The sequence below is a fragment of the Ochotona curzoniae genome, unplaced genomic scaffold, assembly GCF_017591425.1.
Source record: "Ochotona curzoniae isolate NIBS_2020 unplaced genomic scaffold, NIBS_Ocur_1.0 scaffold_1852, whole genome shotgun sequence".
NCBI lineage: Eukaryota > Metazoa > Chordata > Mammalia > Lagomorpha > Ochotonidae > Ochotona > Ochotona curzoniae.
The window spans coordinates 58,496,689-58,516,176 of NW_024467087.1; the positions used below are offsets into that span (position 1 = coordinate 58,496,689).

General features: G+C 37.9%; 1 protein-coding gene across 3 annotated transcripts in view; it reads right to left on the bottom strand.

The window, feature by feature from the left end:
• Positions 1-19,488, bottom strand: part of HDAC8 (histone deacetylase 8) — a 259,389-nt gene that overhangs the window by 128,235 nt on the left and 111,666 nt on the right. For all 3 annotated transcript variants that reach the window (XM_040999995.1, XM_040999993.1, XM_040999994.1), the window contains 2 exons: positions 14,073-14,245; positions 11,439-11,533 (listed from right to left, as the gene is read on the bottom strand). In XM_040999995.1, the coding sequence (XP_040855929.1) occupies positions 11,439-11,533; positions 14,073-14,245 (268 nt within the window). The remainder of the gene's footprint in view (positions 1-11,438; positions 11,534-14,072; positions 14,246-19,488) is intronic.

Sequence of the window (19,488 nt, forward strand, 5' to 3'; positions counted from 1 at the left end):
GCACCATCTCTTTCAGACTTCATTCATAGAGGAAAAGAAATTGAATATTTTAAGTGCAGACATGATGAGCTCATTGAAAATCAAAAATTGTTTATTACTGCTTTTCAAACTTGAAGTGAAAAAGCCACTGAAGGGGTAAGTTATTATACTGCACTGGCTGGAGGCCTGCACATGACAGCTCAGAGACCAATAAAGCCTTGGACAGTTAACATCACTCACTGCCTACTCAATGAAAAGCTAGTCTCCAATAACTGATGGCATTGCCTTTTCACAATGGTAGAGTAACTTTTTTACCTAAACATTTAGCTATAAACATGAAGTCTTAGTTACTTCACGTTTGCAGAATTGTGCTCTCATAGACAAATCTACAAATATGACCAAATTTGTTGTTTTGCTTGTAGTTAAGCAGTATCTGCACGAAGTCGTTTTTTTGTGTGTGAATGGTTGGCAACACAAGTGATGCTAAAATATTCACAGTACTGAATCACTTGTTTGAATCTCAGAGTATATGCTGGAGCAGCCTTTTAGTATTTGAGCAGAGACACAAAAGAAATGGTAAGCAAAACTGGTTGGTATTACTGAAGAAATAAATGCAGGACTATCAAACAAGCAGAAGTGTATAATAGCATATAATATAGCATTTTCCCTCATGAAATTTCTTTTTGTCTTAGAAAACAGTTAATTTTCATTATATTATTTGTGCTAATACATAGTGGACATACTGAATACATAGTGATATATTTTAAGTGAATTATTTTAAAAATTAAAGAATATAATTGTTTAAAATACAAACAGGAAGAATGTATCAAGGGGATTGAATGCATGCAAAATTGAAATGTGATAATAAGGGGAAAATTGAAGAACAATGCTATAAACTAATGGAATACTACTTGAAAGTAGACTAAGAAGCTAAAAGCATATTGTAGGGGCACATATTATGATACAGTGGATAAAGTTGCTGCCTGTGACATCAGCATCCCATGTAGCACTGGCTTGAATCTCAACTGTTTTACTTCTGATCCTGTTTCCTGCTAATGTCCTGAAACAAGGTGCAGAAATGAAACAAGTGCTTTGGCTCCTGTCACCCATGCCGAAGACCTGGATGGAGCTCTAAGCTCCTGGCTTCCACCTGGCCTACCATTGGCTATTTCTGCCATCTGGGGAGAGAACCCGTAGATGGAAGATATCCCTCTATTTCTCCCTTTCCTTAACTCTAAATTAAACAAATAAACAAATAAATACATAAATAAATAGTTTTTAAAGAAAGTACACCATAGGGGAGAATCATGACAGTGGAATACGTTATGGACATGTTCAAACAGAGAGTGGATCATTAGGGTGAAGCAGAGAGGGCACATTTCAGCAAATAGGAGAGGACAGGCTAACGGCAGAGGGACACCTGGAGACCGATGGACATGGGAAAGCAGCAGAGACAGTGGTGTGGTATTGTAGTGATGAGATACCTCAGTCACACTCAGTGTGCAGCCATCTGAGCTCTACTGGCAGCCAGAGCTCCACCAGCAGCCAGGTGGGAGGAGGAATTCACCAGGAGATCAGGAAATGAACCCAGGCAAAGAACTGTCAGTCATGCTGACTTGTTTGATTTGACCAGGAGAAGAGACAGAGCAGCGGATGCTAAACATGTGGTGCAGGAATAGGGTGGATTTCACAGCCCAGACTCCCAACACAGCTGCATCAGTAGCCATGTTGTGTAGGGGGGTAAAGGGTGTGAGATAGGACTGTGAATGCACTAAGCTGGGAGCAAACTCATTTCTGGTTCAGTGCATTGCACCAATGTGGCACCTTATAGGTTCCACCCAAAACAGGTCTTGGTAGCCCCCAGACCTAATGGCCAGCAGATCTAGAACTCTACCAGTGGCACATAAGGTGTCATTTTGTACAGTGTGGCAAAACCTGGAGGTACAACAGTGAGCTGCACATGCACTGAGCTGGGAGTAAACAGCCAGCAGGTTCTGACAAGATCAGTACTACCAGCGACCTAGATATTTAGGACACATGGTGTCTCCCTAATTGTGGGAACTGCTCAAACCAGATGTGGGAGAAGTGTATAGACAATCATGCAACCTCAGCATGGTATCACAGGAGGTGGAGACTGGTGAGCCAAGAGCTGGGGCTGTGGAGACCATGGTGGAAGTCTAACATAAGAACCCAGACCTGGTACCTACTGGAGGGAGTGGCACAACTGGCTGCAAGCAAAGAGCTGGGTACCAACAGCAATAAGTAAAATCACACTGTAGACCTGTGGGTGACACAACTTAGAAACCTGCCCTAAGGAGAAGCCTCTGCTAACCAGAAGTACAATAACCAAGAGCAGAAGAAGAGACATAGGCAAAACGAATATTACCGAAGACTTGCAAAGGAGCAAAAACCCTTTGCCAACCTCAGAGTTGACTGAGGAATACATTGAGAAAATGGGGGACACAGAATTTAGAAAACTCATTTTAAAGCTTCTTATCAACAACGAGAAGCACATGTCACATAGAAAATAGCAACACTGAAACAAAATCAAGCAGAATTATTGGAAATGAAGTATGCAATACAGCAAATTAAAAATTCAATGGAAAGCCTCAATAAGAAAATGAATGAGGAAGAAGAGAGATTCTCAGAATTGTAAGATATTTTTAGTCACAATGGGAAAATAGTCAGAAAGCTGGAAGCAGAGCTGGGTCAAGCTAAAGAAACGATTTAAGAATTAAGAGACACTGTTAAAAGGACAAATATCAGAGTTATAGGGAAAAAAAGTAAGAGTTCCAGAAGTCACAGAAAGAGAAATTGGGCTTAAAAATTATTCAATGAAAAAATAAAGGAAAACTTTGCTAATCTAGAGAAAGAATTGGAAAACAACATCCAGGAGGGGCACAAAATTTCCAACAGGGTTGACCAAAAGCAATCTGTACCACAAAACATGATAATCAAGCTCTCTTCAATCACACATAAGGAAAATATCCTTAAATGTGTACGTGACAAAAAAAATCAACATGGAAGACTGGCAATCAGATTCACAGGAGATCTCTCACAGGAAACTCTACAGGCAAGAAGAGAATAGAGCAACATATTCCAGATTCTAATAGCAAAAAATGTCAGCCCAGGATAACATACCCAGCAAAGCTTTCCTTTGCCTTTGAAAATGAAATAAAATTCTTCCACAGTAAAGAAAAGCTAGAATATGCCTCTTCCAAACCTGCCCTACAAATGATACTTCAAGATGTTCTCTTGACAGAGAAGAGGAATAGCACCTACCCAAACCAAAGGCAAAGGTGAAGAACATCCCAGTAAAATGACAACAGAAGACTGAATCAATGCACAACTCATTCCTAAAATGACAGGACTAAATTACCACCCATTCATATTAACGCTGAATGTAAATGGCTTAAACCCATTAATCAAATGTCATAGATTAGTAGACTGGATTAAAAATAAACAAATCCCATCTATCTGTTGCCTACAGCAGACACATCTCACCAACAAAGGTCAGCGGAAATTATATTTCATGGATTTTGATTTTTTTTGTTTTTATTTTAATTCTACAAAACCATTTTTTTCTCATTAAATTCTTCACTGACTCATAGATCATACAGTAGCATCATTTTCTTCAAGAAGGTTCTTGATTTTTTTTTCTTCAGTGACACATTAGTCATTCAGTAGCATGTTATTTAACTTCATGGTGTTGTTAGTTTCTTTTTTCTCCTGGATGTTGAGTTTGTTTTGTGTCTTTTCATTTAAGGGGATGTATAGTAACTGTGTAGCAGAGACTATCATATCCAGATGTGAGGATACAATGCAGTATATATCTCTACTTCCAAATCCAAGATGGACTCCTAATGGAACTGTTAACTATACCTTAACAACTGGATGCTAGAGGGCCCGGCGCGGTGGCGCAAGTGGTTAAGGTCCTCGCCTTGCACGCCCAGGATCCCATATGGGCGCCAGTTGCACCCGCGTGGGAGACCCGGAAGAGGCTCCTGGCTTCGGATAGGCATAGCATTGGCCGTTGCGCTCACTTGGGGAGTGAATCATTGGACGGACGATCTTCCTCTCTGTCTCTCCTCTCTGTATATCCGCCTTTCCAATAAAAATAAAAATAAAATCTTTAGCAAACAAACAAACAAAAAAAAACAATTGGATGCTAGATTCTCTGCCACTGTCCATGCCCACTATGATAGACTTATGACTTTATGAAGAACTATACTAGTACAAGGGCAATCAGTGTGTGGGGAGAGGATTCAGAAGAGAGGGAAGGGAAATTCCAGAGCCTATGGAAGTGTTATGAAATAACAAAACCAATAAAAAACTTTTTTTCCAAAAGTTTAAAGATTATATAAAAAAACCCTACCACAAGCTCCAGAACATCAAGAAAACCTCAAAATGAAGAGATACAGAAAATAACCAGGTAGGAAAATAAAATGAACCGCCCTCATTATTTAATTCAACAGAAGGCAGGAAGAGATAAAATATGAAAACACCATATTGGTCATATAAGAAACAAACAGGAGGATGGGATTTATCCCAAATATATAAAAATATATCATTTCTAAAACACAGACGGTGAGAGCACTCCAACTAAAAAGAGATCATTAATCTCCAGAAAAGAACTTAATGCAATACTATGCTTTCTAGGGGATACATTTGATGATGAAGACAATAACACGCTGAAAGTAAAAGGAGCAAACAAAATACACTACACAAACAATAACCACAATGAAACAGATGTGGCAATATTAAAATCAAAGTAGACTTTAAAGTAGAATATTATCAGAGACAGATATTTTCTAATAACAAAAGATCAATTCATCAGGAAGACTTAAAACTAAGAGTGTATATGTCTAATAAAAGCTTTCAAAAATATATGAGCCAAAATTGGCATGAATATAAGGAAAAAATGGTTAAATCCAAAATTATTGCTGAAATTTTAACTCAATAATTGAGAGCAAGCAGATAAAAAATACAGAAGACAGAAAGAATATCTTTAAGGTGAACTAATTAATAATGATAAAAAATGCCACCCAGTAACAGTAGGATACACATTCTTTGCAAGTTGCACATAGAACATTCACCAAGATAGAGCATATGCTGGGCCCTAAATTTTTTCAATAATTATACAAAAGACTGAAATCATGCAAAATATTTTTTTGAGCACAACACAATTGAACTAAAATAAAAAGCTAGAAAATATCCTTAAATATTTGTAAATATTTGGAAATTTATTTAAAACAAACCATACACTAAATCACCCTATCCATAAAAAAACAAAAACAAAAACACACACACAAAACATTTTGAGCCAAATGAAAATGAAAACAACATACCAAAATTTGTGATACCTAGATGACACAGTGCTTAGGTGGAGTACAAAACTGCTTAGAGAAGGAAAATTAAAAGTCAGTAAACATGGGCTGGTGCCCATGACACTGCCGACAGTGTCAAACATTCCTTATGGCTATGAGTTTGAGTCATGGCTGCTCCAATTCTGATACAGCTCCCTGCTCAATATGCTGGGAAAGCAGCAGAGGATGGTCTAAGTATTTGGGAACCTGTATCCACTTGAGAGACCCAGATCTGGTTCCTGGGTGTGGCCTGGCCCAGCCCTGGGCATTGCTGTCACTGGGGAATGGAAAAACAGATGGAAAGATTTCCTCTTGTTCATGTCTTCCCACCTCCTTTGAAACTCTGCCTTTCTTTCTTTCTTTTTTTTTTTTGTTAAAGAGCTGTTATTTATTTATTTATTTATTTATTTATTTATTTATTTGAGAGGCAGAACCATGGTACCAGACTTGTCTACCTTTCACAAATAAATACATATTGTAAAAACATAAATGAACAAAATTTCCATCATAGAAATCTAAAAAAAGTAAAAAATATAAATAAGCAAAAGGAAGAAAATAGTAAAAGTATGAGCAGAAATTGAAAAAAGGAAAAGAGTCAATGAAACTACAAACTGTTTCTCTTAAAAATTCTTAAGGAAAATCGATAAAGCAGTAGTAAAATTATCAAGCATAAATAAATCACTAATGTTATGAATGAAAGAGCAGACATCATTAAAGACCCTACAGACACTGAAAACAATAACAGAATATCATAACTAAATGGGTAAATTTCTTGAAAGATAAATTCTCAACACAGGATCAAAAGAGTAAAGAAATTGAATTCCCACTAAGAAAACCTCAGGATCAAATGCTTTCACTGGTGAATTCTATTAAACATTTTGGGACAACATAGTATCAACTCTATGTTATCTTTTTCAGAAAACAGAAGAGGAGGTGACACTTTCCATGTAATTTTATAAGACTAGCATTGTCCTGATATCAAAATCAGACACACTACAAAAACACGTACCGACAGCCCTTGTCAATATAGACGCAAAAACCCTTAACAAATGACAACCAACTGAATCATATGAGATGGATAATAACAACATGACTAAGCAGGGTTTATACTAGGAAGGCAAAGTCAGTTTACCATCAAAAAAGTCAGTGTGACTTACTGTACTAATGAATGAAGGATAATACCATATGATCATTTCAATAGATAAGGAAAAGGCCTTTGACAAAACTCAATACTCATCTGCGAGAAAAAAAACCTCAGGAAATTACGAATAGAAAGGGACTTTTTCAACCTAATAAAGGACATTCTTAGAGAAAAAAAATTTACATCACACTTTACAGTGAAAGATAAGTGCTTAGCTTTACTCCAGGAATGAAACTAGGACAAAGATGTTCATTCTCTAGTTGCACTCAACATGCACTGGAGGGTCCAACTAGTGCAAAAAATAAAAAGAAAAAAATGGCATGAAGATGATATAGGAAAAAGCAACTATTTATATACATGTTTATATTTAAGACATGTTGATATACATGGAACATGTTAAATAATCTGTAATGAGATTCCTAGAGTTAAGTGAGTTTATTAAGTTTAGAGTATTCAAGATCGACAAACTCTATTGCATTTGTATTCTGGCTGTATACGATTGGAAACCAAAATAATAATGGCATTTACAACAACATCAAAATCACGAAATACTTAGGAACAGCTTTGACAAAATTTGTGTAAAATCTGTTCACTGCAGAGCATAAATTCAAATTTGAAATTAAAGAAGACGCAATGGAAAGATACAGCAAATTCTTAATTGAAACATTATTAAGATGTTATTGCTTCATAGATCAATTTATAGATTCAGTAAATTATGCAGATTGCACTACAAGACTGTTTTAGATTAGTAACATATTTGTACATAGACTTAATTCTTATTAATGCCTAGTCTGTAATATGAATATCATATATGAAGTACAGTTTATTTAATCGGTTCATCAAAAGTTCCTAAAAAGTAGCCTGACACATGCACATGTATACACAAACACAGACACATAGAAACATATATGAGAAATTTTCAAAAAGTTTATGGGAAATATGTATTAGGAAAAACTTTGCATGGCTTTCAGAATTTTTGTATTAAAACATACTTATCGTTCAATTTCATTTTCCATGTAGTTTTGATGTGCCCTTGTGAGTGTGTGTTTGTGTGTGCATTTGATTTACTATATCCTAGATTCTAAATAGTATTATGGGATTACAGAATATTGCTTAAAAAGATTTATTTATTTAAAAGTTAGGGAAGGAGGAAGAGAAAGAGACAAAGCCCTTTTATCTGCTGGTTTACTTTACTCCCTACATGACCACAACAGCCAGGTTTGGGCCAGGCTCAAGCCAGAAGCTGGGAACTCTATCCAGGTTTCCCATATAGGTGGCCGGGACACAAACAATGGAAACATTACTCACTGCCTTCCCAGGTGCATTAACAGGAAGCTGGGTTATAAGCAGAGTACCCAGGGCTCCAACCAGCATCCTGGTGTCACAGGTGGTGTTTTAATCGGCTCTGCCACAACACCAGTCCCCAGAACATTCTTACAAAGAATTATCTAGGTGACTTACCAAACTATTCATGTAATTTTTCTTTTTACCAGGCCCACATTATCTTTGGATTTTCCCTACGAAAGAGATACGTGAGCGAATTTTACACAGAGGCTCCATTCCTCTCAATTTTCCCAGCAGGACTCAGAATTCATCACTGGCAGGAACTGCTTCCTTATTCCATGTTTGGTTGATCAACCAGACACCCCAGTTGCTAGACTGAGACTAACTCCCCAATCACTGATTTCATGGCATCATGGGCTTTATGACAAGGCTGGTTTTGTATCTCATGAGGGGTATGCTTGAAGGCCTACCATGAATCACTTGTAATATTTATGCTGGGCTTCTTCCCATGGGTACACCTGTTTCCTATACCCAGAATACATAAGGGTACTTCTTGCAAAGAATAGGAAGTTGCTAGTCAGGTTAAATTGTGTTCTAGAGAAAGGCTATATTAGATTTTTAATTCTTCCATAATAAAATGAGTTTTTCAGTATGGATGTAGGGACACTTGATAGTCACTCATTTATTCAGTTGCTCTGAATTTAGTGAATGAACACCAACCAGGTAAGTGCTAAATTCTGTCCTAACTACCAAGTGACCTTGCAAAGAACCAAAATACAGATAATCAAATGAATGTTACAAATTAGATGTGCTATGGGAATACATACTTGAAACTCTTAACAAGTCTGCTCTTCTTCCCGTATAAATACTTTTCCACACTCTACCAACTGAGTTTTCTCAAACCAAAGCTCATCTGTTTTCATAGAAAAAAGTATAAGCTCTTCAGTACAGCATTTAAGGATTTTCAAAATCTGCCCCCATTTTCCACTCAAGCTTTAATCCTTCCTACACTCTCATACACCCTATGTTCTACAAATAGGAAACTTCTTACTGGTCTCATGAGGCATCTTTTACCATCTCTGTTCCCTTTGCCTAGAATGCCTTCCTCCTTTATTTTTATCTAGCAAATTCCCAATCAACCTCTAAGGTTCAGCTCAAAGTCTTGCTGAAACATTTCTCCTGTACCCCCATCTGTCCTGAATTTGAGCACATTGTTTTATCACTTTTATTAAATGTGGAGAATTTTTAGGTCACCAGGCTTATCTTATTTGTCTTTGTATTTCTGACTTCAGGTCTGAATAGGGTTTGACAAGTTGTAAGTGCCCAATAAATAAATGTGAAGAAGGAGCTCAAGGGGCCTGGGTGTATTTCAGTGAGTGTTTTTCCAAAGTCAGAGGTTTTGAAGCTGAACCCAGCAAGACAGTAGAGAAGTGGGGACTGGGCATCCGGAGGAAGAGGATTATCATCCTCGGAGATGGAAGAACAAAAGCTTATGACTGAAAGTGGAGACAGAGAGAGGTTATCCTGGCTGCTGTGGGCTGCTGCATCTTGACCTTTTCAACAACTAGATTTTCCCATTCTATTTCCTGTTCCTGAATGACAAGGTATTTTGTGAACCTCTTTGTATCCCCTTTATATTTGAGGCACATCTCTACAGTCTGTTCCTGCTGTCTTACAGTTATTATTCTGCTTGGTATTCTATGTGTACCTGCGTAGCTCTCCAGCACTGACACCACCCTCCCTCCCCAGCTGCCTGAGGTAGAGATGAGCTCTTCTTGTCTTTGCACCTTCCAAAACACCTCGCATGGTACCTGGCACACAATGCATGCTCAGTAAATACTTTTTGATCTACCATTTGTTGATCTGATCTAAAAGGGCCAAAAGGATATTTGTGTGCAACTGTGTATTGTTGCCACGGAATTTACATATGCCTTTATGCTAGGTAGCCTATTTTTGGTAATTTTCATTAAAATGTTATGTTATGTACCTGGAAGACTGTCATTTCAATTTTCTTCTTTGATTTTCTTGGATGACTCACATCTTTATACCACAAAGATATGACAGCAGGGATTCACAAAGGGCTTGCACAAATTTATGAATGACACACTCATAAATGTCTGACTGTAAGTGAGAAGTATGCAAGAGGAAGGGGAGAAATTATACTTCCAAAGTCCCCTAATGGGTGCCAGGTTTGGTGTTAAGTGCTTGACATACATTGCATCTCATTGAATCTTTCAGACTATTTTAGTATAAACATCGAATAACCCGACCTACAAAACTAAACCCGCTTTCATTCAGGGACAGGGCTCACCCACATACCAGAGCAGTATTTACTTTATTAAAATTTCATCAATATTTTAACACAGGTAAATCTTTATATTAGTTTTTACATCTTAGGAATAGAACATTTACACTCATTTCAGGCTTCTGTGACTTGAAATTCCTTTCTGACATAACCTGATCAGTTTTGAAAGTCCCAGTGCTTTAAATTACAATGCAAGCTGAGATATTCCCACAGCAATAACATCGATTACTTTTGTTCGCAGCACTTACCTTTATATTTCATTAAGCCGCCAAATACTGAATAAAGGTAAGTCAAGTCAAGAAAAGAGACTTCTATTAACCCTGACACCATCAAATTGTCTAAAATTATAGTGTGCCTTCTATTTGTATTCTAGACATACTGAATGGTTTTTCTGAGATACATATTATACCTCACCCATGGTTAGGAGAAAATTGGGAGGAAATTAGTTTAAGTTGTTTCTAATTTTTAAAAAGTAATAGTAGCTTTAAAAAGCCTAATTCTCTCAAGTACACCGCTTCTCCCTCTGGCAGAAATCATAACATGATAACCAAAGTTCCATCCCTAATCCTTGGGAAACAGCTTGAGAAGGTGGGGCTGCAAGTACCAGTTTGTTATTTGAAGTCACACAGTCAAAGGCCTGTAGCTACACATCCTGATCTGTGATAACCAGCTTCCTGTCAAGGGTGGGTAGGAACAGAAGGTACACCTTTGGGCTACTTATCACTATACTCAAAGGTCGCGCATAGCTTTCTGTTAGTTTACTTTGGGAAAACAAAAACACATATATCAGCTTTAGAGAACAGGAAGCTCATCTTGCATGAGTAAAAAACATGGCAAGGTCTCGAATGATGTGCTTCAGATTCTGAATGGCATTGCCTCAACCTCTGTGTGTCACTTTTAGTTGGAAAGACGTAACACCTGTCTCTGAAATGATCATATGTTTCTTACATTTTACGTCAAAGAAAATGAGAGATCAGGACTACCACCTTACAGCATGGGCTACATGCTACCTATAGGGACTTCATGTTTCAAAAAGAGCTCCTTCACTTTTGGGGGGGGGTATGGGATGAAAATATGTACATATCCAAAGAGTTCTTTGTGTGAACAGGTGACCCCTTCCCACAGTCTCTGTAATTAATTGAGAAATTAAAGTTGGTTGGCCTTTGAGATCTCCTGTAAAAAAAGGCAGAAGGTCTTGGATATTTTGGAACAAGAGTCCACTATTCTGCCAAGACAGTGTGTTATTGTTGCTGAAGTGTCTCTCAACAAAACGGTATTGAGTGGTGAGGACGTGATTTTGATTAGGTGGAATGACTCAGCTCTTCCCCTTAAAGAAGAGAGGACTTGTCAGAGCCTTACTTACCTCATGATCTGGGATCTCAGAGGATAGTGTTTTCCCTAGGATGACCCCGGTCAAGTATGTCCAGCAACGAGCCGTGTTGGCAAGGTTATAGCCTCCTGTCTCCACCAAGAATTGTGAAGTTAGGAAAGAATAGTCACAAAACAGCAGAAGAGGGAAGGGAGGAAGGAAGGAAAGAAAAATGTTTTAATGAAAGGGCTAAAAAGACAACTCTAACTTGCAGAATTTCACCCAACCATCCCTTCTGACATTTTTAAACAATCTACTAGGCTGACTTTGGTGGGCCAATTAGTTCATGCATTGTGGAACTGGACAGTCCAAAGCCAACAAATATTAAACAGGCTCTCATCTGCTAACAATTACACACCTGAGGAACCTATGCTACTCAATTCCATTGAGAGACATTGGCAAGACTGAGATCACTGGAACTTGGATCTCCTGAGGTAGCCTACCCAGGGTGATGGTTTCTGTGATGACTTTAGCAACAATTCTATCAAGTGACTGTTGGGTGTGATTTGTATTTTAAAGCCATCAGAAGACTGGCTCTGAAATCATCCAGGAAAGAGAAAAGGAAAATGATGACAGACACAGACTTCCTTCTTTTAATATTAGCATTCCTTTTTGCCACAAAACATAGGCCTTGGTGGCAAAGATCAAAGACAGCGAGATGAGGAAGAGATCATCGTTGATTGATGCTCTGACCTATCTCATCAGGTCCTGTCACAGTCACCCAGCAGCCATATTACACTGGCTAATAATCAGCATATTTTTGTGCTGAATAGATGTGTTCTGCCATGCAAGCATTAGAACATTGGCTGTTAGCTAAATCCCAAGAGGGTAAGGGTAGAATGGAATTTCTTAACCCCAGTGCAGCCTAAGGGAAATAAAATCTGGTTTATTTTAGGTAGGATGACTATATAAATCATTGTCCAAATGGTATACTTTTAAAAAAAATTTTATTTTGAATTTTGAATTATGTGGTACATTTCTGTATAGGCTGGGATTCCCCCTCAAACTCCCACCCCAAATGGTATACTTTTTAAGAGTAAAAGAGGAGAGTGTTAATCATTACACTGGGGTAACATGGATAAACTGGGACATACAATCAACCCTTTCTTATACCTTTCTACTATAAGAAAGGTCAGAGATGTTGAGCTTCCAAAGCATGTCTTCTGGCCCCAGTAAAGTCCATTGAACATAGGGATGTGTATTATCTTTATTAATTATGTGTTAATAGGGGTTAAGAGTTTTAGTTAAATAGTATAGGTTTTACTTTAATTCCTTTGCATGGAATTTATAAAATAGAATTATTTGGAATAATTGTTTCATTTAAAACCAAAGTCACTTTAGATTTTGCTTAAGTAGTAAGCAAGTATAAGCATATACACATATACTTGATTTGATTTGAAAATGTCCCATTTATGCACAAGCACCTCCAGGAAAACATATATATCTTATGTGAGTTTAATTCAAAAGGCAAAACCTAGGGCTATGAAGGCGAAAAGACTTTAGAAAACGCTAACAGGCTCTTGGAATAAATGCTACAGCATGGGAAATAACATTCAGCAGATACTTGTTGTAGAAACATCTTTTTCCTCCCTACCTGTAACAGTATCATAATCACCGCTCTTAGCGCTGTCAAGAAAAGCAATATGCCATGTAATGCTTATCAATTTTACCTTTTTCTAGGGCTGAAGTTAATATATTTCTTACCAGTGTTTCATAAGTTGTCTCCTGTAAGTGCCTTTAAGTTTAATCTATCTAGGGTTTGAATTTGAGGGTGTGTGTCAGGAAGACTAGGCTTGTATGTTTGTGCTGAATGCTCATTCATCTACATAAGGCCTCCCTATGATTTCCTCTAATTTGGCTTTTATAACAGGTTAGCAAACTATTATTTCTACCATAATACATGAACTTTAATCATAATCCAATTGATTGTGTTATGTTAACATAATGATCCAGTGAGCCAGCTAGTTAGAAGAATCTAAGCAAGGCAGCTTCAAAGGTGGTTGAGGCTGTGAAAGCTCCTTTTCTCAAATTAAGTGCTTCTATTGAATAAATCCAGCTTTTCTCTTGGATAAGTTACACAAATAACAGTACACACCAATGGTAAGAATGCCAAAGAGATCTCTCAGTTTTGTTTGAGTGTCACAAATTCATGCTTTTAGGTGTGGGAGTATGAATGATCCTTGAATTAGGCTTAAATATTTAATTAATTCATGTGTTTACTATTTATATGAAGAGCAAAGATAGAATTTAAGTGGTATACTTCCAAAAGACAACTATTACTAACAGCTGATATTCTAAAACTACACTGAGAGCAGATGGACCAATGTCTACCAGGGCTAGCATTCCCTGTTCTTAAGATTGTAGGTATCCTGTAAGCAAAGGACCTTTGCTTCAAGAATTGAGACTTCAGAGTCCCAAGAGGTCAAAGTACATGTCAAACTGATGAAGTATGTCAGAGCACTTCCTCATGCTGAACTGTGGTGTTGGCAGCTTTTATTGACTCAGATTCTGGGACATGAGCAGGTTGGCCTTATACAATCTAAAGAAGCCAGATTTTTCTAAGCCATCAATAGCCAAAAATTGCAGGTAGTTTAATGGATTATCTTGGTGACTTTTCCTTGTACTCACCTCCTCCCAAAATGAGTGTTGCCAATTGCCACTGAAGGACATACTTGAGACACTTGCCAATTCCCACTGGAGTCATGTTAAAGGAGCACATGGGGTCCCCAGCTATTGTATCAGCTCCCAGCTGTAAGACCACTGCTTTAGGGTTAAAGGCTTGGTATGCTTCCTTTAGTACACTGAAGGCAAAGAGAAAAGATACAAAGTGTCAGAAAAAAGATTGATCATTTTGGTCCAGCCATAGTGGATAGTAGGGTTTGTTGGAGGTAAAGCTGAATCAGAAAATAGCTAAGTAATAAAATTTACATTGTCTCAATTTCTTCACACTTTCCATTCCAAAAGGGTGCATTAAACTGTATGTATACTATATATAAATAAACTTGGCCTAAAAATTTCCCTCACCAATAAACAAATTTGCTCTTCTCTTTTACAACTCACACTTCCCTGACATACTCATATCATCATAGTGTCAACAGCCATGGAGTACTGTATATATACACATACTCCATTTTTAAAACTGGGGAAATAAGTCATAAACACTGAAGAGCTGTAAAGACTGTGACAATACTTGGAGTTTATCAGCTAGTTATCAGTAGGAGATGGCAGTGAGAAGCATATGCTTTGAAAGCACACATGTTATCAGATTACCCTTTATTATGAGGGTTATAAAATGCAATCCTCTCCAATGCATAGGTAACTAAAGTATTAAAGGAAAGGGAACTGTCACAACTGACTCAAAATTACAGTGAGTAATACTGAACATAATTTTGGGTAAAATCACTCAATGCTATCAAATCAACCTAAGTGCTTTTTTCAATAGTTGGAAGCCTTATAAATGACAATTTATATCAATTTGACAGATGACCTTAGTCAGACTTCAATATTATCATTGACTGAATACTGACAATGTCCAGAATGCATTCCTAGGAGTTATAAGGTCCCTGCTCTCAAGGGGCTTACAATCTACTTTCCAGACAAAACATATACCAGTCCCCAAGGACCTACATAACTCTTACAGAGACATATAAACAAGTGCAAATTAACATACTTCAGAGTTGAGAAAATACAGAGTCAAAAAGTGATCGAAAATGTTGAGGTTAATGACCCCTTCATAATCAATGTGTCAAATTACACCAGTGCAGCAGAACTAGAAAAAGCCCAGATCCTTCTGACACTGCAAAAGGAATTCAAGGATATAAAATGCTGCCCTCCCTAATTCATACATATCCCAGGTATTGAAACCATTGAATAGTGCTCAGCCATAGAGGCATTCTTCGACTCAAAGGGCTGTTTGCTTTTGATTTCTCATCTATACAAATACTGAGTGATTGTAAAGATTTTAGGACTATTATAAAAATCATGACATGTAATTCTTAATATATAAAAATCCTTGGATCTACTTTCTGTTTCATGTGCTTATCTCCTGGTTGCAGAGGGAAGATAAGGCAACTGAAGAGATGAGAGGACATTTATTGAGCATCTACACATTCAGAGCACCCTATTAACTGCCGAGGGGAGACACTAAGCGAGATGTGATGTCTGTTATGAAAAGATTTTTAGTTTAAGGTGAAGAGAGGGAGCAAGCAAGACTGATGCTCTTTTCATTCAGTCTTCCTCTTTCTTCACACATGTTTACTGAGTGCCCCGTATGTGCTCAGCATCTCACTGTACCAGATGCTGCAAAAACAAAGATGAATGCAGCACAATCCCTATTCCCACATAGCCCTGAATAGAGGGGAAGATGCAGACTATGTCAATGAACAATGGAAACACAAATGAGAAATGAAACATCAGAAATGGTGCAGAGGAGGGGGAATCAGCTTTTCTAAAGGTTAGCAAAGGATTTGCAGAGTTAATCCTTGACAGAGGTCCTAAAAAGTGAGAACAATGAATCGATTCTCAAGATGACTAAAAATGAAAACGGTGATAACAATTCCTGGTGAGGATACAGAGAAACTAGAATGCACAGAATCTTGCTGGTGGCAAATGGTATAGCCATTCTGGAAAATAGTTTAGCAGTTCCTGCCAAAACTAAAAATAGACTTTACATACAGGCCAGCAATTGTTCTCCTGGGCAGTTTTTTCAAGAGACTTATTTTCATGAAGTAACTTCTACATAAATGTTCTCTCAGTAGTTTTATTTGTAATAGCCACCAAACTGGAAACAACAGGTATAAATGGTTGAAAAAAAAAAAACCTGGTACAGCTATATCATTGGGATACTGCTCTTCAATGAGAAGGAACTAACTACTGATATGGCTAAAAATGGATGTATCTCAAGACCACTCCAGGCCCTCAAGGAAATTGTACTGGGTAAATAAAGTCAATATAATCTATGTTATTTCATTTATGTAAAATGCGTGAAATAATTACTATACAGATGGATAACAGTTGACAAGGGTTAGGACTGGATGTAGCTAGCTAAAAATGGGTGGCATGAGGGAGCCTTGTGGTAATGCTACAGTTCTGCATGTTGATTATAGTTGTGCTTATGCAGGGCTACAAGTGATAAAACTGCAGAGTCACACACACATGTGAACACACAGATAAGTGTAACTGGTGAAATCTCAATAAGCTCTATTGATTGCACCAATGCAATCAATCTTGACTCTGATGCTGTCTTATAATTTTGCAAGATGTCAACATTGTGGGAGGCTGGAGAAGCTGCACATTTTTTTGCAATCTCCTATGAATCTGATTATTTCGTAACGAAGTTTCGTAACTTACAGGATAAATTTATTGTCTTCTGGGATAAACCCAGTGGAGTTGGAGGCGGTAGTGGTTGGGGGAAGGGTTGCAGGAAAGGGACTATATGATCTGAGACATAAGTGCATGTGTAGGACATGCTGGCTTGAAACTTGGAGTAATGGGATGAAGCTAAAGAAGTAACGCATTTGAATTTCTACCCCAAAGATACAAAATCTCTAAACACTGTGTGTATGTATATGTGTGTGTATACACATGTGGTGTAGACATGATTATGTTCCCATTTTAAAGATATTGGGGCTCCAGTGTAGAATACACTGAGGATAATTCAGAGCTTTTGTATGCATCCATACCAGTGACAGCAGGAATGGAAAGAAGTGACAGATTAGAGATATATTTCCAGTGTATAATTGATGGTATAATACATAGTGACACTACAAAAAAAGCATATATCTTTAATGATGAGTTCTTGGTAATTAGGACAGAGGGAAGTATAAAGGGAGGTATATGTTACTAGAATAGCAGTGCAGAGAAGAAAAGCGGTTAAGGAGTTCTGATGAAGAGGGCTCTGGATAGATAGAGAAAAGGTAATTAGAAGGTTTGAGAAGGGCAGGGTATTTGTACATAGAGCAAATTCGAAGCAACTGGAAGTGAAGATAGTTTACAGAGGGCTAGATGGTACATATTCTTCAACTCAAGAATGAGGCTTTTATCTGATTTGACAGCCAAATGGGAACCATTGGAGAAGCAGGAGATAAGTACTGATATTGCTGAGAATTATGCTTAGGAGCTGTGCTTTTTCACTGTTGCATGTAGAACCAAAGCAATGAAGTCTGGAGGCAAAAGGGCTGGTAAAAGTGTCATTCAAAGCATTTTAGGCATGAGAACAACAGGAAACAAGGTAAGGTAGGTTTGAAAAAATTGAGAGTGTTAGGTGACAGAGTAGGGATGAAAGATCAAAAGAGAGAAGACACCATGCCTGGTTCTCAAATCCCAGGAGGGCAAAAGGAAAACTGGAATATTGCTTTGCCTATGATCACTTCCAACTCCACTATTCTTTCCTCTCCTCTTTTGAAGTCAATGTCATTTACTTTTTTAAAAGTATTTATTTGAAATGAAGAGTTACAGAGAGAGGAGAGAGAAAGAGAGAGAGAGAGACTTGGCCAGGCTGAAGGCAGGAGCTTTACCCTGTCTCTTATGTGGGAGCAGAGGTCCAAACGCTTGGCCCATCTCCAGCTGCTCTCTCTCAGGCACACTATCAGGGAAGTTGAGCCAGAAGTGGAGCAGCTGGAGCTTGAATCAGTACCCATATGGGATATTGGTATTGCAGGTGGTGACACAATGCTGGGTGCTCTGTCATTTATTTATACTACACAAATACTCTACAAGTTGTTATTTATAGGCCTAGAATGAATGCACTGATCTGCCTTGGGGATTTTAGAGACCAGTTCATAATTTTTCAGTCCCCCTCCCCTTTTTTTAATTATCCTCATTCTCTGCAGTTCAGTAGTCATTCACTCACTCAGACCCTGATTCAAGCACAAATATGTCCCTATGCTGGACACTAGAGACACAGAAATAAGAAAGAACTAAGGATCTGTGGTCCAATAGAGGAAGAAAACAGGGGAAAAAATTCAAAAAGCTGTGATAAATGCCTCAGTTGAGTCATTCATCACCCATCCAACAAATATTTATTATTCGAATGCCTACTATATACCAGACACTAGTTTGGATTTGCTGTACTAAACAAAGGAGATCCACTATTTCCTCTAATTCTCTGACATCACAGTTTCTTCAATTTATCTATAATAGTGATGTTCAACTATATGTCATTTTAGTCATTCTGAGGCCTGATCACATTTTTGTGGAAAGAACATTTGGCATTGTTTTATTTCTGGGACCCTGAACTCTGAATTACACTTCGCTGTCTACAGTTTTCTTAAAAAAATTTTTTTAGAGATTTGTTTATTTTTTTTTTAAAGGCAGAATTGCAGAGAGAAGGTGAGACAGAGAAGGTCTTCCTTCTGCTGGCTCATTCTTCAAATGGAAACATTGGCCGAAGGTCAACAGATCTTGAGCCAGGAACCTCCTTTGGGTCTCCAACATGGGTGCAAGGTCTCAAGGGTCCAGTCATTTTTTGCTATTCTCTCAGGCCATAAAAAGAGAGCTGGATCAGAAGTTGAGAGGTCAGGAAATGAACTGGCACCCATAGGGTAGATGATTAGCTTGCTAAGCCAAGGTACCAGCCCCCAAATATTAATTTCTAAAATTTGTATTATAGAAGCAGAGTTACAAAGAGAATGACAATGGGGGAGAAAAAGAAAGAGAGAGATCTTCCAACTGCTGTTTCACTTCCAAAATGGCCACAATGGCCAGAGCTAAGCATATCTGAAGCCAGGAGCCATAAACTTCTTCCTGGTCTCCTATGTGAGTGCAAGGGTTCAAGTACTTGAGTCTCCCACCACTGCTTTCCCAAATCATAAGCAAGGATCAGGATCAGAAGTGAAGCATTGGGGACACAAACCTATGCCCATGCTACAGGTGGAGGCTTAGCCTACTAACCCACAGTGCCAGTCCCTTTGTCTATATATATATATTTTGTCTTTCCATGACTATTACTGCACTTGGTCTTTAGTTTCAATTAACTCCCATTCCCTAGTCCCCTCAACTCCATTTTCAAAGCCCACTGGCCTATCTTTGACTTGCTTTATGACAC